This window comes from Orycteropus afer, unplaced genomic scaffold (assembly GCF_000298275.1).
Source record: "Orycteropus afer afer isolate SDZICR_OR568_19922 unplaced genomic scaffold, OryAfe1.0 scaffold00429, whole genome shotgun sequence".
Lineage (NCBI taxonomy): Eukaryota > Metazoa > Chordata > Mammalia > Tubulidentata > Orycteropodidae > Orycteropus > Orycteropus afer.
The window spans coordinates 622,320-644,708 of NW_006922016.1; the positions used below are offsets into that span (position 1 = coordinate 622,320).

The following is a 22,389-nucleotide window of genomic DNA, read 5'->3' on the forward strand; positions in this document are numbered from 1 at the left end:
TGGCTGTGACCAAGCAGTGACCACAACCTTGCCCCTTGTCAGCTCTACTATACACCTGGGAATTCTGATCATTCACATAAACTTATAGGACCATTGTGTGCCAACCCTATATATGTTCTTGGATACACTCCCCATTTCACGGACATACCTAACTGTTTAGCCTGTCCACTCATCTTTCCATCCATATACCCGTGTTTGCCTTCACTAACAACACAGTACTGTATATGTAAATTGTATTTCTTGTCAAAAAGAACATTTGAAGATCTGTCCTGAGTAAAATACAGTGATAAGATAATATCCGTGTAATTACAAGGAAGGCAAGTTGATACAACTATTATTCAAATTTATGCACCAACTACTAAAGCCAAAGATGAAGAAATTGAAGATTTTTACCAACTTTTACAGTCTGAAATTGATCAAATATGGAATGCAAAAGTTGTAAACAAAAGAAGCATTGGTAGTTGGAAAATATGATGTTGGCGATAGCAATGACAGTGAAGATCACATGATAGAATTTTGCAAGACCAACAGCTTATTCATTGGCAGTACCTTTTTTCAATAACATAATGACAGCTACACACATGAACCTTGCCAAGTGGAATACAGAGGAATCAAATTGATTACATTGGTGGAAATAAACAAGGGAGAAGCTCAGTATCAGTCAGAACAAGACCAGGGGCTGACTGCAGAACAGATTATCAGTTGCTCATATGCAAATTCAAGGTGAAGGTGAAGAAAATTAGAACAAGTCCATGAGAGCCAAAGTATAACCTTGAGTATATACTACCTGAATTTAGAGACCAACTGAGGATAAATTTGATGCCTTGAACACTATGATTGAAGACCAGGTGAGTTGTGGAATGACATAAAGGACATTATACATGAAAAAAGCAAAAGATAATTTAAAAGATAGGAAAGAAAACAAAGACCAAATGAACTTCAGAAGACACTCTGAAACTTGCCCATGAATGTAGAGTAGCTAAAACAAATGGTAGAAGTGATGTAAAAGAGCTGAACAAAAGGTTTTAAAATACTTAGAAGACAAAGTATTAAAATAAAATGTTCAAAAACCTGGAGTTAGAAAATAGAAAGGGAAAAACATGCTTGGCATTTCTCAGTCTGCAAGAACTAAAGAAAAAATTCAACCTTGATTTGCAATATTGAAGGATTCTATGGGCAAAACATTGAATGCCACAGGAAATATCAAAAGAAGATGGAAGGACAAACGCTTCTCAGGCACCATCAGGCTTAAGTCTACTCCCCCCACAGGTTCTCTGTGTGTGTCCTTGGGGACAAGCAGGACTATGATGAAGCCAAGGCTGTGGATATCCCTCACATGGACATTGAAGTGCTGAAGAAACTCAACAAGAATGAGAAGCTGGTCAAAAAGTTGGCCAAGAAGTATGATCCCTTTTTGGCTTCTCAGTCCCTGATAAAGCAGATCCTGCAAATCCTAGGACCAGACCTGAATAAGGCTGGCAAATTCCCTTCCCTGCTTACCCACAATGAGAATATATTGACCCAAGTAGATGAAGTGAAATCCACTATCCAATTTCAGATGAAGAAGGTGCTGTTTCTGGCTGTGGTTGTTGGCCATCTGAAGATGATAGACCATGAAGTTGTTTACAGCGCACCCACTTGGCTGTCAACTTTCTGGTGCCATTGCTAAAGAAGAATTGACAGAATGTCAGGGCTTTGTACATGAAGAGTACAATGGGAAAGAATTGATGGAATACCCATTGAGATATTTCAACAAACTAGTGCAGTGCTAGAGGTGCTTACTTATCTATGCCAAGAAATTTGGAAGACAGCTACCTGGCCAACTGAAAGAAGAGGTCCATATTTGTGTCCATTTGCAAAAAAATGGTCATCCAACAGAATGTGGAAATTATTGAACAATATCATTCCTATCACACACAAGTAAAATTTTGCTGAAGATAATTCAAAAATGGTTGCAGCAATGGATCAACAGGAAACTTACAGAAATTCAAGCTGGATTCAGAAGAGTATAAGGATGAGGGATATCATTGCTGATGTCAGATGGATTTTGGCTGAAAGCAGAAAATACCAGAATTATGTTTACCTATGTTTTATTAGCTATGAAAAAGCATTTGACTTTGTGGATCATAACAAATTGTGGATAACATTGTGAAAAATGAGAATTCAAGAATACTTAATTGTGCTTATGTAGAACCTGTACACAGACCAAAAGGAACTCATTCAAACAGAACAGGGGGATACTGTATAGGGAAAATGTATGCATACAATGGGAAATGTATGCATCAAGGTTGTATCCTTTTGCCATGTTCAGTCTATATAATGAATAGATAATCTGAGAAGCTGGACTATATGAGGAAGAATGCAGTAGCAGGATTGGAGGAATATTCATTAATAACCTGTGATATGCAAGCAACTTCGCTTGCTGAAAGGGGACTTTAAATACTTAATAATGAAGCTCAGAGACTACAGCCTTCAGTATGGATTACACCTCAACATAAAGCAAAAATCCTCACAATTGAACCAATAAGCAATACCATCATAAACGGAGAAAAGATTGAAGTCTAGGATTTCATTTTACTCAGATCCACAATCAATACCTGTGGAAGCAGTAGTCAGGAAACCAAAGGATGTATTATTGAATTGAGCAAATCTGCTGCAAAAGACCTCTTTAAAGTGTTAAAAAGCAAAGCTGTCACTTTGAGGACTAAGGTGTTCCTGCCCCAAGCTATGATATTTTCAGTTGCCTGATATGCATGCGAAAGCTGGACAATGGATAAGGAAAACCAAAGGAGAATTTGATTTATGGTGTTGACAAAGAATGTTGAATATACCATGGATTACTAGAAGAATGAATAAATTTGTCTTGGAAGAAGTACAGCCAGAATGGTCCTTAGAGTGAGGTTGGCAAGACTTCAACTCACATTATTTTGGACATATTAACAGGAGGAACCAATTCCTGGAGGATATCATGCTTGGTAAAGTAGAGGGTCAGCAAAAATGAGGAAGAGCTTAAATGAGATGGATTGACACTAGGACTGCAGTAGTGGGCTCTAGCATAGCAAAGATAGTGCGGATGGTGCAGGACCAAGCCATGTTTTGTTCTGCTGTACGTAGGATCGCTATGAGTCACAACTGACTCAGTGGCACGTAACAACAAGAAGAGTCCTTAGTATATTCCTTTTTTCTTTGTCTTTGAAAAAATGTCACACATAATATTATAGGAAAAAAAATTTCCATAGTGCAGGTGAATAGGAAAAGAAAAATATTTCAATATATTAATAAAAAATCTTATTTTTGAAAGATAACCTTGGTTTATATTTTGACATGTGCCCCTCCCCATCCCTAATTCTGTTCTCTAGTCTCTCAATGTTAAAGATGGAAGCATGCTACCTTCCTTCCATTTCTTTAACCTTTTATTTTTTATGGCATGAGTCATGTTGTTGTTGTTATGTGCTGTTGAGTCGGACCTGACTCATAGCGACCCCTCCTTGGGTTTCCGAGGAAGTACCACAGCGGAAGTAGATTGCCCCATCTTCCTTCCAAGGAGTGGCTGGTGGGTTTGAACCGCCAGCCTTCTGGTTAGCGGTCAAGTGCCTTAGGCACTATGCTACCAGAGCTCTCGGCATGAATCATACGAATCTCTATTTTCAATTTTTATGACTGCATGGCTATTCTATTCCAGAGCAGTACTGAAATTTTACATAACCAGTCCTTTAGTGTGGGTAGTATTCAAGATTATGACACTTATTGTCTTTGCAAAGTGGGGGTGGGGGTTGTTATGGCCTTGTACATAAACCAGATTATCTGTTTAAGAGGAACTCTTAATAGTGGAATTGCTGAGTCAAAGTGATGCTCATTTTAAAGTATTTTGGTAGTTAATAACAGATTATCCTCCAGAAAGGTTGTACCAGTTCATTATCTAATAGATTGTATGAGCCCATCCTTAGCATAAACTTGAGGGATTTAACAAGCTAAATCTCATTCTTTTGAAAGGTAGACACAACCTTGATAACTCTTCAGGGGCCTCATTTTTGTTCTTATCTTGAAACCAGTTGCTGTTGAGTCGAGTCTGGCTCATGGTGTCAGAGTACAACTGTGCTCTATGGGATTTTCCATGGCTGGTTTTTTAGAAGTAGATAGCCAGTCCTTTCTTCCAAGTTGCCTCTGTTGTTGTTAGGTGCCATCAAATCGATTCCAATTCATGGTGACCCTATGTATAATAGAATGAAACATTGCCCGGTCTGCGCCATCCTCACAATCCTTGCTATGCTTGAGCCACTGTGTCAATTCATCTTGTTGAGGGTCTTGCCCTTTTCCCCTGACCCTCTCCTTTACCAAGCATGATATACCTTCTCCAGGGTCTGCTCACTTCTGACAACATGACCAAAGTAGATGAGATGAAGAATTCTTCAAGGAGCATTCCAGCTGCACATCTTCCAGGACAGATTTGTTTGTTCTTCTGGCATTCCATGGTATTTTCAGTATTCTTTGCCAACACCCCACACTTCAAAAGCATCAGCTCTTCTTTGGTCTTCCTTATTCATTGTTCAGCTTTCACATGCATATGAGGTTATTGAAAACACCATGGCTTGGGTTGGGTGCACCTCAGTCTCCGAAGTCATATCTTTAAAGAGGTCTTTTGGGGCACATTTGCCTGGTGCAGTATGACATTTGATTTCTTGACTGCTGCTTCCATGTGTGTTGATTGTGGATTCAAGTAAAATAAAATCTTTGACAACTTCAGGCTTAACTCTATTTATCATGATGTTGCTTATAGGTCCAGTTGTGAGGTTTTTCATTTTCCTTATGTTAAGGTATAATCCATATTGAAGGCTGTAGTCTTCAATTTTTGTCAATAAGTGTTCAGCTCATCTTCACATTCTCTAAGAAAGTTTATGTCATCTGTATATCACAGGTTGTTGATGAGTCTTCCTCTAACTCTGATGTTGCATTCTTCCTCATATGGTCCATCTTCTTGGATAATTTGCTCCACAAAGAGATTTGAATAAGTATCATGAAAGAATACAACCCTGATACACATCCTCTCTCATTTTAAACCAAGCAGTATCCCCTTGTTCTGTTCGGATAGGCTTTTGGTCTATATACAGGTTTCTCATGAGCACAATTAAATGTTCTGTAATTCCCATTCTTTTCAATGTTCTCCATAATTTGTTATGACCCACACAGTCAAATGCTTTTGCATAGTCGATCAAACATGGTAAACATCTTTCTGGTGTTCTTTGCTTTTGGCCAAGGTCCATCTGACATCACCAGTGATACCCCTCATTCCATGTCCTTTTCTGAATCCAGCTTGAATTTCTGAAAGTTGCCTATCAATATACTCCTGCAATCATTTTTTAATGAATCATCATCAGTTTTACTTTCGTGTGGTATTAACGATGTTTTATACTTTCCACATTCTCTTGGATCACCTTTCTTTGGAATGGGCACAAATATAGATCTCTTCTATTTGGCAGGTAGCTGTCTTCCAAATTTCTTGGCATAAGTATGTCCAGTGCTGCATCCTTTTGTTGAAACATCTTAATAGATATTTTGCCAATTCCTTCAGTACAGCTTCCACTTCTTCCACTACCACTGGTTCTTGATCAACTTCCTCAAATGGTTGAACATTAACCAACTCTTTTTGGTACAGTGATTCTGTATTCCCTCCATTTTCTTTTGATGCTTCCTGCATTGTTCAGTATTTTGCCTATAGAATCTTTTGGTATTGCAATTCAAGGCTTGAAGTTTTTTCTTCAGTTCTTTCAGCTTGGGAAATGCTGAGTGTGGTCTTTCCTTTTGGGTTTTTAACTCCAGGTTTTTGTACATTTCATTATAATTCTTGAGTTTGTCTTCTCGAGTTGCCCTTTGAAATCTTCTCCTCAGGTCTTTCATTTCATCATTTCTCCCATTTGCTTTAGCTACTTCCCATTTAAGAGCAAGTTTCAGGTTTGGGTAGGCTCAAACCTCCAACTTTCTGGCTCACATCTGAGCACACTAACTGTTTGCATTACTCAGGGACCCCAGTTCTTAACTTACTACATTTTTATCTACCTATTACCTTACCTGCTGAACCTAATGTCATAAAGGATATTTTTGTCTAAAACCTGAACTTGGGTATGTGGGGTGGATTACCTAGAGTGGTGTGTAAACTAAATTAACACATTTGAATTTATACATTTAGCAAAAGATGAAATGAATTGCAGAGTTTTTGTTTAAACAAGAGAACTTAGAAGCAAAGGAATTTATAGAAAAAGGGAATTCTAGCAGCTGTCCATAAGCTTAATGCATTTAATGTTTATTGAATAGGGATTTGTAGGCTCAGACTTGATTAAACAGTTGAATGGATATGTGTGATACTAGATGTTTTAAGAGAACTTCTTAGGTATTTATCTTCCAATTATGCTTTATTTTCTGTTGTAAATTTATCTTGTATGTTTTTAGCAAATTCCCTTTGTTCTTGATAGCTGCTGGTGTTGAATTTGTCTTAATTGGGATATGTGGCTTCTTGATGACTGATTTGACATTTCACTTTAGGTATGCTAGTAACCACTGGATTGCTGCTTTTATGCTTAGTCTAAAACTAGGTAGGAACTTAATATTTGAGATCAGTGTTTTGTAAATTGAGGCCATTGGAATTTGTTAGGAGTAGGAGGAATGTCCATGAGATTCTCCCTGTGAAGTAGGGACCCTTGGATCCTTACTGCCCAGTGAATGTTCCTGTGCAGCTGCCCCCCATTTCTCACTGGAGGCTTGTGTGTTGCTGTTATGTTGAACAAGTTTCAGAGGAGCTTCCAGAGTAAGATGGACTAGGAAGAAAGGCTTAGAGATCTGCTTCTGAAAATCAGCCAATAAAAACCCTATGGATTAGAAAGCTTTGATTCGCAACCAGTCGTGGGGATGGTGCAGGACCAGGCAGTGCTTTTGTTCTCTTGTATATGGGGTCACCATGAGTCTGGCTGACTTGACAGCAGCTAACAAAATAAGATATAATTTAAATCTAAGAAACACTATTTTAGGCTTTTTTATGGTCAGAGCAGAGAAAAATGATATTTGCGTGTTCAAAAAATCCATTGATTTTTCTCCCTTTGACATTTTTCCCTCTTGAATTTACAGCCCAGATTAGCCGAACTGTTTAGCAGAAAGAACAAATGGCTCTCTACAAAGCATAAACCTTCGTTCCAAGTAACAAGTGGATTCAGTTAAATTTTTATGTTTCTTAAAGCTACCTACAGAACGTGTAGATGTTGTAGAGACCTAGAGCAGTGAAGCACAGGTGTGAAGAAGAGGTGGTAGGAAATTCAGGCAGCGTTTTTATTGTTTATGGAGGAGAATATCTAGGTGAGGTAAACAGTTAAGGTACTTGAGTGCTGATTAAAAAGTTGGGAGTTCGTATCCATGCAGAGGTGCTTCAGAAGGAAGGCCTAGTGATCTACTTCTGAAAAATCAGCATTGGAGACCCTGTGGAGCACAGCTCTGTTCCAACATGCAGGTAGTTACCATGAGTCAAAATTGTCTCAATGGCAACTTGTTTGGTTTTTGTGTTTTTTGGTTTATGGAGGGGAAAAAGAATTTTAAGAATTGTGTCAGGATCCTTTGAAGCCATGGATTGCCGTCTTGTCTATATTGGTATTGTTTCTGGATATATCTTCATTTCAGTAGATTTTATCCTTTATTGTAAACTGAGAATAGCTGACTGTGACTGATTTAAGAGAGAGAGAGAGAGAGAGAAAGAGAGAGAGAGAGATGTCTCAGAATGGGTCTTTGTTTTCCAGAGCTGACATAGATGTGGTAAACTTGCAGTAAGCCATAATAATAGTAAGCAGATCCTGCTCCTTCTGAAATATTGTTTCTTTCTGATTTAATATTGTCTCATGAGGTTTATTTTTCTTAAAAGATGCACCTTACTAAAAATTCCTATGCTTCAGGTAGAGGTGGAGCAGGTGCTGACTTTTGAAGGGAGCTGAGAGATACTTGACTCAGTCAACTTAGTTTACCTTTTAAAATCTCATAATTAGAGCTTTCTTAAAGTTAGAAACTTGTGTATAATAGTAATGGCTAGAATTTTATTGAATTTATTGACTGTGCCTGCATATATTAACTTTAATCTTTACAACAACCCTGTGAGGTTTGTCCTATCACCATTTTGTGGAAGAGAATAATGAGTGAGGCTTAGTGAGATTAAGTGGCGTGGCCAAGATAATAAAGGTGGTATGTAATGGAGCCCAGACCAAGCCCACAAGAATCTTGTATATGAAAATGCACACATTACTTGGGAAAGAGACCATTAACCCATTGGCATCTCACAGCATCTTGCCTTAAGGACAGGGTCACACCATGCACTGAAATGGGGAAACTCTAGGAAAAGAACATTGGAAGTCTTGTGAAGGATATGATTAGTCATCAAGGTTTTATCATTCACCAGATTAGATACTGAATTTCTTCTTTGTTGTTTTACTTCTATTTCACCCCATTTAGGTTTGGAGACAAGAATTGGAATAACTAATTACTAGGATGAAACTTTAGCACTGTCATAATATGTTAACAGTACTTTAAGAGTTATATAGATAAAAGAATGAAGAGTAACTGTTGAGGATGATGGCCTTAGTAGACCACTCTAGAACCCTCTTTTTAGCTTCATCATGAGCCCTATCATTATGAATTTGGACTGGTAATGTCTCCTGATGTCATTTATACCTATAAGAATTTATTGTTGCTGTGAGAATTTAATTCCCAAATGTGGGTTTGAGGATTATTGCTTCCATTTAATAGATGTGTGATTTTTAAAAAACATATTATTGATGAAAATTTAAAATGCATACAGAAACAGAAGAAAGAGTGGTAACAAACCCCTTTTGTGCCCATCATCCAACTATGTGATGCCAACCTAAGTTTTCAATCTCTCTAAATCTATTTCGTTTTCTTTAAAAATGGGATAATGATATCCTCCTTAAGGAATTAATATGAAAAATAAATAAATTATATTAACAGCTAACAACAATAGCTATGAGTACTACAATGACCCGCTCTCTATGCTAAGTGATTCCTGGGAAATGTAGATTTATCCTCATTTAACAGAAGAGGAAACTCAGGCTCACAGATGTTAAAGAACACACTCAAGTCCTAATACCAGAAAGTACCAAAAACCAGGATTTGGATCCAGGTTGTTTTACTCCAAAGCCATTAAAATCTCATTGACAAATGATAAAGTGACATGCAAATTCCCTCCCGTAGGCTTTTGGCTTAGCCTCCCCCTGTGCAGATGTCCATGAATTCCTTAAAGAGAAATTTTGGCTTAACAAAGTAAAGCCAAGAGTGGATTGGATTTCTGAAGCCCTTGCTGGTTTCACTTAGCCTCGTGGTATACTTGGGTATTTACTCATTTCTGTGGTTCTTGTAAATATCTGCTAACTGATGCCATTGGTTTTGCACCACTGCAGAGAAATAGAACCTGTTATTTCCTCTGTGTGACCAATCTTCCTTCTCCACGTACAGCATGCTGCAGACTTGGAAAAGAAGCAGAATGAGACAGAAAACAGGAAATTGCTGGGGACCGTCATCCAGTATGGCAATGTGATCCAGGTGGGTGATGACGGCTCGTCCCTTCTGGAGCTGAAACGTTACAAGGAATGGAACATTACAAGGAATTCATATTAGATTATGGAGCAATTGCTAATCAGGAACTGAAAAATAAACACATGAAACAGGGTTTGGATACCTTCACAGTGTGATTCCATGCAGACAGCTGGTTTATTGCACAAGGACCAGTTCTCCTGGTTATATATGTGAATAGAGTCTTAGGCTTTTTAGTTGACTTTCAGTCAGCACTAATCATTTAACCTGTGTTCAGATGTTTTATATGGAATATTTTTTTTTTAAATCGCCTGTAAAAGAGCCTGGCTCTTGGAGTTTTGTTCAACTTGCTTTGTTCGAAAGTTCTTCCTAGTTGGGGAAATTGGCTTCCCTGTAACTTTTCCCTGTTTGTTCAAGAACTGTTCTCCAGATGTAAGGGTAGTTTTTGTACCTTCAGATAGAATATTTAATGCTAATTCTCATGGCTTTTCTCACAGGTTTGCTTGTTTATCTCATATGCCTTTAAATATGCATGGGGATAAAGCAAAATCCAGGAAGCAGCTTCCTTAGGCTTTGCTCAAATCAGTCTGCTCCCAGTCTTGTAGAAAACAGTATATGAGGAAGCCCAGAACCAAATTTGGCCTCTGTCGATTTGTCCACTCACCAGATCGTTTTGACCTGGGTATAACCCAAACCCACTGCCACTGGGTCAATTCCAACTCATAGTGACCCCCATTAGGTTTCCAAGGCTGTAAATCTTTACAGAAGTAGATTGCCTCATTTTCTTCCCCAGAGCAGCTGATGGGTTGGAACTGATGCCTTTCTGGTTAGCAGCCAAATGCCTTACCCACTATGCCACCAGAGCTCCTTTTACAAAGAGCAGTAGTTACCCGTTTATGAGCATCAGACCCATTTAGTTATCTTGCTTTATTGTTTCTCTTTTGAAAGATGTCTGTTACCACATAAACTTTACTAGTTATAAAGGAATTTCGTCCCATTTTTATTCACATTAGGTTATAGAGCAATGCTAATCAGGAGCATGGGAAAACTGGAATTGCCAAATTGGTAAAAACAACTTTCTGTGATTAAGTGACTTATTTATTATATTAGGCCTTTTGAAGTAGTAAAAATAACTCCCAGAATTCTTTTGAAGTCACCCTCTCCCTTCCAGGTTCTATCCAATTTAGAATGGACACAAGGGGCCAGGTGGATATCAGTATCAGCTTCATTAATGGGCCAAGCCAATGGTCTGAAACTCAGAGTACAAGACACACTGGTTTGTTTAGATTAGAGAAAATGGCGTGAACTGAGATAAAGGAGGGGTGTAGAATTTAAGAACATAACCTCTTAAGAGAATTCCCATTCAGGTTTTACAGCTTACTAACTGTGAGATTTAAGACAGGAAATTTTGCCATGCCTCAGTTTTCTGGCCAAGAATATGGTAATGATAATGGTATCTGCTACCTACAGCGGCTGAGAGGTGCCTTTCACAGAGTAAGCTCTGAATACATATTAATTAATATAAGTCACTATTTTTTCCCCAAGGCTGGATCTTGGGATCCACCTGTAGGTAATGTTGCTTTACAAACCACTTCTGAGTCCAGTAGTTAAACAGATGCATAGTGAGTCAGGGCCCAATCTCCAGTGGAACAGTAAGGGCTCATTACCTCTCTTTGTCTTTCATGGCCAGGGAATGTCAGGGACTCACAAATCAGACAAGCTACCCCTCCACCTCTAGAAACTCCATTAGAAGACATGTGGATTGCCTGAGACTGTTCAAAGCAACGTATCTGTTAACAGTAAAAATGGTGAAATTGGCATTTGGCACTAGAGTCTCATGCTACCTTTATCATTTCTCCAGGGATTGGGCAGTCTTTCATATTCCCTTCCATCTTCTCTTATAACCTGTTGAGTTGGGAAGCCTTGGCCAACTCTCCCTGGCATAGAGCAGCTATCAGACCAGTTGTTCCCCAACTAAGTCTCCAGTCTTTCTGTTCCTTCATGCGTGACCCAAGGATTGAGAATAAATTACTTGGAAATTCAGGTGGCAATCCATGGCAGCCATATTCTTCCCAATAAACAACAGTCCTATAATAGGGGCCATCTTGTAAATCAGACAGTTGCTTGTGCTCAGTGTGCCTATCCTTCATTCTGCTTATGTGTCAAGGATTACTTGGACTGCAGTTCCTTAGCCTTACATTGGGTTTGGTGTAACAGATGGCCATGTACTTTTCCAGGCTGCTGGTATACTTGTCCTGAGCAATATCCACCTTGTCTAACGCTATATTAGGGGCAAAAAAAAAATTCTTCTATGACTTCTACTTCTATTCCCCCTCCCTGTGCTTGTCTTTCTTTCCTAATCATTCCCAGCCTTAGGCACTTTGTGGTCTCTGACTTTGTAAGCAGCTCAGTGGTAGGAGGAATATTTATTACATACTTTATGTGACTATGATAGCAGTGGTGGAGATTTCAGAGACTTGCTGGCACTCAACGTATTCTCTTGGTGGGTTTTTAGCTCCTGCATTTGAAAAGTAATAAATACCTAACTGTAAACAAGAGGCTTCCGGCTCTGCTAGAGAAGAACGCCATGAGAGTGACGCTGGATGAGGCTGGGAATGAAGGGTCCTGGTTTTATATTCAGCCATTCTACAAGCTGCGATCCATTGGAGATAGCGTAAGTGCAAACTCCTAGCCCAAGAAGGTCTTCAGGCCATGCTTCCAACCATCATTGTATATCCGGATCAACTAGGAGAGTTTTAAAGTTGGAACTAGAGACTTACCCTGTATGAAGAGAAGGGAATCACTATGGAAACTAGTGTTTGGGAAACAAGGAATATTGGAGAGAAGTGTGACCTAAATACAGAAGCAGTGTTGTTCCTACTGGGCTCCTGAACAGAAACGTATGAGCAGTCCATTGCCTCAGTAACTTTACCACAAAAACATCTATCATATCTTAATGTTCTGGGGAGCATCCCTGCCATTTTCAATCCATTAATGGAATAGAAATATTTTCATGTTTTGGAAATAACCCACTAACTCGTGATTAGAAAAGTAAGGAGGACAGAAAAGAAGTAGATACTGCAGAAAAAGAGACTGGGTTTTAGGATTATCCTCCCTGGTGCTTTTGTTGATAAGCATGCAGGTTCTTCAACTCATTCCATTCACTGCAGTTGACCTCACCTGAGGGGACCAAGCCACAGGATTTCCTTTCAGTGTGACTTAGAACAGTTCTGCTATTTGCTAGCTAAATTAGTGAGCCATGATGTGGTATACCCACAACATAGTAATGAATATGTTTAAATACTATATTTGTGACCTTGTTAAGGTTCTGAAATAGTTTCTCTTCACTAAAAAGTATATGACTTAAGCAACATGAAATCTTCTCAAAATACTCAACTGGCCTTTGCTATTTTTTAGTATTGTCATTTAAGTATATAAGCATTGGGCAGTCTAGATATGTGTTAGTTTGGATTTGTGTGTGTGTGTGTGTTACGTTATATATAGTATAGCAGAAGCATCTTGTACCAGACCATTCCCTCACAGTTGCTACATCTTAAATGTTACTCCTTAAAAAGAAAAGTCCAATCAAGCTTAGATGTATTTATTTACATATTTAACTTATATTCATTTGGAGTTTGAGAAAATTTACTTGTATATGCTCCCCAGATGTTCACACTGAAAATAGATGGGTTTTACATGGTAGGAAACGATCTTCCCCATCCCACCATAATTAAACAAAACATGTGAACCTTGTTCTGACTTTTGTCTTCATTAAGTCCTTTTCTTTCCTATCCTTTAATTTGTTTAGCTATGACTTAGTTGAGAAGGACTGGAGCATTTATCCTCTTGTTTTTCAAACTTCAGATCTTAACCCATAAGTGGAACATCAAATCATTGTGACCATCATTCTTCTAAAAATGGGATAGAATAGAAAGTATCAGGCTGTATTATACACAGGATAAGTATTTTTATTTTTGTAAGTTTTTTTCAGTTTTATATATGCATATCATGTGTAATGTGAGTGTGTGTGCGTGCACGTACTGGGTCATAATAGAAAACATTTTTCTTTTTGTGAGTTGTAGTCAAAAAGTATGAAAATTTTTGCTTTAGATATAAAATTATGACTTTATTTTTCAAAAAATAAAGACTTACCTCAAGCAATATCCTCCTTCTATGCCTAAAATTAAGTCAGAACTCATTGATACAAGTGCCTTCACTGAACTCAACAAATGCAAGATTTTTTTCTTACTGCTCGGAACTCATATTGAAAACATCAGTGTATAATCAGTGATCATTCTGGGACCAAAATTCACCCATGGACTTGCAAGCATCACCCCTCCTAGCACAGAGCTAGACTTTTAAAGATGTGTATCCTTTTATTTGCCAGCGGGTGGGCCTTCTTCAGTACAAGATCTTATGGCTCCTTCCCAAACTGCTCTGTCTCAGTCTGTTATCCTTCTGGTGTGTTTTGTGAATACCTCTGTTGCTTCTTTCCAGGTGGTGATAGGCGACAAAGTTGTTCTGAATCCCGTCAATGCTGGCCAGCCCCTACATGCAAGCAGCCATCAACTGGTGGATAATCCAGGCTGCAATGAAGTAAGAAAAATCAAGTTACGGAAGTGGGTAGTGTTTGCTGGAAGAGCAGATGTTCCTGGGGCCAGGACTTCAGCATTGACTTGGAAGTAGTGTGCCTGTTCTGCAGCTGAGGAAACCGATGTCCAGAGTCAGGGCCCCCATGTTAGGTTGTGCTAATAATCTGTGCAATGGGTGGTGGGTAAGGGCTGATAATCCCAGTTGTGCTTGCTAAGTCCTGTGTCTACCAGGGGAGTATTTTCTAACTTTTAGTCAGAGAGGGCCCCTTTTACTACATTTCTCAGGCCAGAGGGGCACTTCATTCTAATTTGTCTGTCTAGACAGAGTGGCTTTTTCCAGTTGCTAACAAAAGTGTGCTTCAAACAATTAGCAGCCTTAAAGAAATACATCTACCTAGCCTCTAAATCAGCAATTATGGGACACAAAGATATTAACTTGCTCGTGACAGATATATTTGCCTCATGGTTAAGAACACAAACTCTGGATTGGGTAGACGTGGGTTCATGTCTCAACTCTACTGTTTTCTAGCTCTGTGACTTTAGTCCCTGCTTCAGTTTTCCTGTTGTTGAAATGGAAACAATGGTCATACCTATTTTCAAAAAATAGGGTGATGCTGAGGAATAAATTAGGTCGTGAATGTTAGCTCTTAGCCCAGTGCCTGGCATATACTTAGTACACAAACAGTGACTGCTGCTGTTAGCAATTATCTTGACTATTTTGGAAAATATACACTGGACTCATTTTTTGCTTTTGTAACTCATCCCATTTTATAAGCACTTGTTTTCATTAGGCCTTTACTTTCTGGCTTTGGAACAAGAAACTTTGAGAGAAAGGAAAATATCACTTCCAGAAGGGCAGAGCTTGGTTCCTTTAGTCATAGTTGGAGCATACATAGTGATTGGTGCAAATGAACCATTTATTACCTAATGCTTTTAACAGGCCTGTTGAGTTTACAGGTCCTTTGACCTTGTTGGTTTCAGCCTTTAGGTTTTTTGGCTGAACCATGGCCTTGCTTCTAGGCCGTAATGAATACTTTTTGGGCTGGATGACACAGTTGTTGTGAATGTGGGGAACCTACATAACCAATTCAGTCTAATTTGTTTTCCAGGTCAATTCTGTCAACTGCAATACAAGCTGGAAAATCGTCCTTTTCATGAAATGGAATGATAACAAAGATGACATATTAAAGGGAGTAAGTTTAATATGTTGTGGGCTGGCAGCACTCGGCTCTTCTTGAGGCTCAGATCAGCCCTCTTTATAAACTTGTTTCCCTGACTCTCTCCTTGTTGACTTTTAGGGTGATGTGGTGAGATTGTTCCATGCTGAGCAGGAAAAGTTTCTCACCTGTGACGAGCATAGGAAGAAGCAGCATGTCTTCCTGAGGACCACTGGTCGGCAGTCGGCTACATCAGCCACTAGTTCCAAAGCCCTGTGGGAGGTGGAGGTAAATAAGCAGATGGGAAAGACTAAAAGGAAAGACTCATAATTTATAGGAATAAATCACATCCAGGCACTTATACCCCATCTTCCTTCAAAAATGTGTTGAGATGAATTAGAGAAGTAAGTACTAACCAGTTGTCACCTAGTTGATACTCCTGGCAACCTTATGTCATGTCTATCAGAGTAGAACTGTGCTCCACAGGATTTATATTTGGCTGGCTTTTCAGAAGTAGGTCAGCAGACATTTCTTTCAAGGTGCCTCTGAGTGAACTCAGACTTCCAACCTTTCAGTTAGCAGCTGAAAACATTAACTGCCTCACTCAAGGACTCCAGAGAAATAAGTACATTATTACATATCAGAAGGATACTGGATGATTCTTGTGACAGAAAATGACATCTACTTTGAAAATAAACTCAAAACTGAAATTGGAAACTACTTCCTCTGGACTGTCTTGCCATCTCTTCTATTTTTTTCTTTCTTTTGCTCATTTATCAATCACAATAACATTTACTTACTCCCTATCCACCGTGAAAACATGAGTGAACCACATAGTGTCAGCCTATAAGGGACAAATGGTCTAGTGGTATTAGTGAGGGGCAGAGAAGAAAAGATAGGCAGCCAGACAAGTGGCATACACAGCAGGGTGGTAAAGGTGAGGAGAGGCATGTTCTTTGTGCTCTAGAGGTTTAGGTAAGGGAAGGAGAACTTGTAGTTGGACCAGGAATTAATGAAGACTTCCTGAGGGAAGCACCTGAATTGGTATTTGTAGGATGATCTCTACTGCAGAATAAAGAGATGGATAGAGTAGGTCACTTCATGTAAGATCGTGGGATTGAATAGGTGAGGTGAACTTGGGATAAAACCCAGTAGCCCAGTTTGATGGGGAATATAAGGAGAGATGTGAGAAATAAAACAGAAACTCTTTTTGAAGAGCAAAGCCCTGAAGGGCAATTTATCCAGGGGCTTATCTTCCAGTACTATATCAGACAGTATTCTGTATGATTCATAGGGTTTTCATTGACTGAGTTTTAAAAGTAGATCATCAGGTCTTAGTCTGGAAGCCCCGCTGAGACCTGTGCATCGTGAGTGACCCTGCAGGTATTTCAAATACCTGTGGCCCAGTGTGATGGTTATTGTTATGTGTCGACTTGGCCAGGCTATGATTCTCAGTGATTTGGCAGACATTTGGACTGATTACTCTTCCATAATATAATACAATGTATTCACCTTCCATTTTGTGCTCTGATGTGAGCAGCCAGTCAGATGAAATCCCATCAGTTTCCCCAGGCCTGTATCCAGTATTTATGGATGTTCTGGCAGAGCTTACTCTCATTGGATCCTGCGTCTGACTTGTCATCCTCTCATTCTGCCTGTTGTCTAATGTGCAGATTTTGGAATTTGCCAGCTTCCGCAGCCCTGTGAGCCAGCATACAGATATGCACACACACTTCACTGGGTTTGCTCCTGTAGGGAACCCTGCCTAAGACGTTTAATTTCCTGCATCATAGCAACATACATGCAACCATAGTACAGCATACTGTGGTGGCTTTCGTATTTACCCACACAGTTATTTTAAGTTCCTCATTCCTTTGTGTAGATTCATGTTTGCATCTGGTATCATCTTCCTTTAACCTAAAGAACTTCCTTTGTCATTTCTTGCACTCTATGCCTGTCAGTGACATATTTTCTCAGCTCTTATTTGTATGAATGTCTTTATTTAACCTTCATTTTTGAACATGTTTTTTTTTTTTAAGAATAACTTTGTTGAGATAGAAGTTACATGCCATACCATTTAACCAGTTAAAATGTGCAATTTGTTAGTTTGTAGTATATTTGTAGAGTTGTGCAATCATCGACACAGTTAATTTTACAATATTTTCATCACTACAGAAAGAAACCTTATATCCCTTAGCAGTCACTTCCTATTTTCCCTCAAAGTTTGTCCTCTCCCCCATCCTTACCAACCTCTAATTCACTTTCTGTCTCTGAATTTGTCTTTTCTGGACATTTAATATAAATGAAAACATACACTTAGCATAATGTTTTCAAGGTTCATCCATGTTGTTACATGGATCAGTACTTAATTTCTTTTTATGGCTTAATGATATTCCATTATTTGGATATACTATATTTTAAAGGAGCTCTGGTGATATATATCTATTTATCAGTTGATAGATATTTATATATTTTTGGCTGCTGTTTATAATGCTACTGTAAACATTTGTGTCCAATATTTGTGTGGACACATGTTTTCATTTTTGACAGTGATAATGCTGGGTAATATGGTAACTCTGTGTTTAACCTTTTCAGGAACTACCATAATGTTTTCCAAAGCACAAGAACTAATTATTACAAGTATTTCATTCCCACCAGTCATGTATGAGGGCTCTGATTTCTCCCCATGCTTTCATTTTTTTAAGGATATTTTTCTTGGATAGAGAATTCTAGATAGTGAGTTTTTTCCTTCCATACTCTAAAGATGTTGATCCACTATCTTTTGGTTTGCTTTGTTTCTCATATGAATTTAATGGTTTTCCTGTCTTTATTCTCTATATATCTGTTTTTTTTTTCTGTCTGCTTTTAAGATTTTTCTTTTTATTTCTGGTTTTCATTAATCTGATTGTGATGAGCTTTAATGTATGTGTGTGGGCATGACCACTTGTACATGTCCATGCACACACACTTATCCTACTTGGAGTTCATTGAGTTTCTTGAAATCTGTGGGTGTGTATCAAAATGGGAAAGTTTTGTCATTATTTTGCAAATATTTTTTCTTCTTTCTCCTTCCCTCAACCCATACACGCATGCTGTATTGCTTGATATTGTTTAACAGGTCTCCAAACCAAAAATCAAATTCACAGTCATTGAGTAAATTCCGACTCATAGCAACCCTCTTTGGGTTTCCAAAGTGGTAAATCTTTACAGAAGTAGATTGCCCAGTCATCCTTTCATGGAGTGGCTGGTGGGTATGAACCACCAACCTTCTAGTTAGCAGTGAAATGCCGTAGGCACTGTGCCACCAGAGCTAGTTATAGGTCACATTTCCATTAGTCTTTATGGGTCTAGTATTTTATGAATGTATGCTGAACATTGTGATGCTAGTTGAGTATCTGGATTCTGTTGCCTGCCTTTAAAGAGATGAGTTTGATTTTGCCAGGAGTAAAGTTATTTGTGGATGTGTTTTATATTTTGGGGACTTATTTTTAGCTTTGGTAAGTCTGATGTAGCATAGCCTTTTATAGTAAGGCTAGTTTAATCCTACTACTAAGGTGTGACCCTTTTGATATCTTTACTGGTATTCAGTAGCATCTCTCCACTATGGCTTGTCAGAATCAGAATGCCTTCCAGCTTCTGTGTAGTGCATTATGTCGCCTGTGGAGTCTCACCTTTACATGTATGTAGTTTGGCATTCAGACAAAGGCACAAGGAGTCCCGTATGAAGATTTCTGCAGGTCTTTTCTATATAGCTCCATACTCTTCCGTACCCTGTCCCACAAATTCCCACTACCTTCGTCTCTGCACCCTCTTAGTTAGTTCCTCAACTCCGTAGAATGGTGTCTTCTGCTTGGATTCTCCATCCCTGGCTCCTGTCCAGAGAAGGTCTCTAGGCAGAAAGCCAAAGCAATTGCAAGGCTCCCCTGGTTTGTTTCCCTTCTTTCAGAGATTTTAGCTCTGCACTGTTCATTGTCCAAAGTCTGAACGCCATTGTTTTATATATCTTAACCAATTTTCTGATTATCTGTGGCAATTTCATATATATTGTGCTGTTTCTAATTGGTTATAGCACCAACAATCAGTGGCAGTTATTCATCATGGCCAAGAGCTAAACTTACGTTGTTTTATGGCAAATCAGCCCAGACTCTGCCAGTTTCAAGTTTCACCATGTAGCCTTGTCTATGTGTTCCAACTCATGAATTCACGTATAGATTGTTTATACTGTTTTCCATGAAATTTTTTATTTTGCTAGTAGTTTTTGTGAATGAAGTTCAGGCTCTTTCAGACTCTTAACTTTTATTGCATTGTGTTTAAGTCAAATAATCTGAAAACTGTACATTTTCAGCCCAGCCATTTCATGCTAACTTATTGCTAGCTACCATCAAGTCAGCGCCTGACTCATGGCGACCCCATACACAACAGAATGCTGCCCTGTTCTGTGCCATTACCACGATCAGTTGTGGATTGAACTATTGTGATCCATAGGATTTTCATTGACAGATTTTCAGAGGTAGACCTGTAGGCCTTCCTTTGTAGTCTTTCTTGGTCTGAAAGCTCCACTGAAACTTGTTCAGCATCACAGCAACATGTAGGCCTCCACTGGCAAATGGGTGATGGCTGTGCAAGAGGTACATTGGCCAGGAATGGAACCTAGTTCTCCCTCACGGAAGGCAAGAATTCTACCACTGAACCACCTTGAAGAGTATTTCCTTAAAGAGAAACATTTCTTGCATTATATATGATAGTTGCAAATGATTTCTTGGAAGATGTTGATATTTTTTCAACTAGTAAATATTACTCCTGAGCTATGACTTCTGTGCAACATCTCAGATTCAGTGTCTTTCTAGTCTGAGTTGACATTTCTCTGACTCCTGTTGATTTTCCTTCTTCTTACAGGTTGTTCAACATGACCCTTGTCGGGGTGGAGCAGGGTATTGGAACAGCCTCTTCCGTTTCAAGCATCTGGCGACAGGACATTACTTAGCAGCAGAGGTAAGTAGCAGCTGCCCTTTTTCTCTGCCACAGCTGATACACTCACTTCCCTTTCATTTCTCTGTAGCAGTTAGAGAGGTAGAAACTCAGGTCAACACTCATCACATTGTTTTTCCTTCTTCTGCTTTTTCGTTTTCTTCTGCCTCACTTCCTTGTTTATAGAGGAAAAAAAGGAGTTTTTGGGTGGTACAGGAGTCCCTTGGTGGCAAAACACAGTTAGCTGCTAACCAGAAGGTCAGAGACTCAGTTAAGTCCACCCAGAGGCACCTTGGAAGAGAGGCCTGATATATGTGATCGGCTTTGGAAAAATCAGCCATTGAGAACCATATGGAGCACAGCTCTGCTCTGACATACGTGGGGTCACCATGAGTCAGAGTCAACTCAGTCGCAGCAAGTGTATATAGAAAAAGAGGCAAAAATGATTATTTCATTCCTTGACAGGGGTTCTGATAAAGATGTGGGGAGAAAATAAGTTAGAAAATACCTCTAATCTGGATTTTAAGGATTATTTTTCTGTTACTGCTTTCCCCATATTTTAACTACCAGCTCTGCTCAGCATAAATGACCGAAAATTGGCTGTAGTAGAAACATGGTATATAAAACCAGAGGAGTTTTACATGAATAAGTAAACAATTTTATAGAGAAATCTGGTTTGTTGGAGCATTAATGGAATAGACAGGGCCTCATCTTATTCTCATAAGAAAGTCAAAATCAAAGAAATTAACTGTACCTTAAATATCTGTGAAGGGTTTTTGAGGTAAGGAAAGACTCGGTGCTGAAGGACAAAAGGAATATACTTTTTTTAAATTTCTGTATTAAATGAAAGCGCTTCCTACTGCATGACAGATGTTGAGTTTTACTCTGATGTGCTGGAAGATGTGTGATGCATATTCATATCAGATTCTAGTCGTACATCAAAAGACACCTCCTGTTGTCTGATGCTACTTCTCAGAGCTTTTCAAGGTGATGAGTGGGTGTCAGTACTGCTTTTGCAACTGACCTGAGGAATGCTGAATGCACCAAACTCCCTGAGATGCCTGATACTTGTATGAACTGACAGTTTTGAAATATTTAAGCACTGAAGATCACGAAGTTTAAGTTGAAGTTTAAATCGGAGCCACAGGGAATAATGGACCCAGCTAACCAGCTGTAAGAAATGTTGGTAACATGGTTTGCCGAAGATCATGGTGGTTGCGTTATCTGTTATGTACTGAGGTGAAAGTGGTTCTTGCTGGAGGCCTAAACTTTCCTTATGTTTTCACCAAAAATAAACAGGAATATCATTGGTTGGGTACTAATCTTTTATTTATCTCAGGCTTTTCACTGTTGCTTTGCTAGTTAATTCATTGTGTTCCTTCTGTCTGTACTTGAGAGCCATCTACTGCTCACTAATAGATTGTACCATGTGTATTGTGCTTGTGTGACATGTGTCGCTGTTGTGGCATGCTGGTTTTGTGAACAGAGGGAAGGGACAAGTTCTTAGCTGTTCAGAGATGTACACAGGCTGTGAAGTCTTCTGTAGGTGGGGCCGAATCCTTGAGAAAGCAACAGATGTTTTAATTTCCTAATGATTCTTTTTCATCAGGTAGACCCTGACTTTGAGGAAGAATGCCTGGAGTTTCAGCCCTCAGTAAGTATGGGCAAGAGCCTTCTTGTCTCATCTGGTAGGGTGAGGCCAAATGATCTAGAACCACATTTAAGAAATTGTCATTGAAGTCACTGAGTGCTGGGGAAGGGGAAACCTCCTACTGCTGTAAAAGAAGATCTTGGTTTGTGCTTCCCTTGAGGATAGTGGCATTCCCTGTGTCCTGATCAGTGCAAGGGACTGTTGGTCACAGCGTGCTTTCTGTACTTAGTCAAGGTGTCTTCACATCTAGGTTGGAAAAGTTCAAGAGATCTCATGGAATACTCCTAGGTTGGAGATACTCATGGCCCCCGAAGGAGAGGTTGGCTTTTTATAAATGACTTCTCCATTGTTGATGACCTCAGTAATGACTCAGATTTTTCAAGGAATGAGTGTTGGTGGTAGTGAGTGTCCTCTAGGCTGTGGAGGTATATGCAGCATAACATACCTG

At 39.1% G+C, this 22,389-nt stretch overlaps 1 protein-coding gene across 1 annotated transcript in view; it reads left to right on the forward strand.

Moving 5' to 3' along the window:
* ITPR1 (inositol 1,4,5-trisphosphate receptor type 1) overlaps window positions 1–22,389 on the forward strand; it is a 471,939-nt gene that overhangs the window by 198,946 nt on the left and 250,604 nt on the right. Inside the window, exons 4-10 of the mRNA XM_042782721.1 lie at window positions 9,496–9,582; window positions 12,089–12,247; window positions 14,071–14,169; window positions 15,275–15,358; window positions 15,464–15,610; window positions 20,219–20,314; window positions 21,900–21,944. Of these exons, the coding sequence (XP_042638655.1) occupies window positions 9,496–9,582; window positions 12,089–12,247; window positions 14,071–14,169; window positions 15,275–15,358; window positions 15,464–15,610; window positions 20,219–20,314; window positions 21,900–21,944 (717 nt within the window). The remainder of the gene's footprint in view (window positions 1–9,495; window positions 9,583–12,088; window positions 12,248–14,070; window positions 14,170–15,274; window positions 15,359–15,463; window positions 15,611–20,218; window positions 20,315–21,899; window positions 21,945–22,389) is intronic.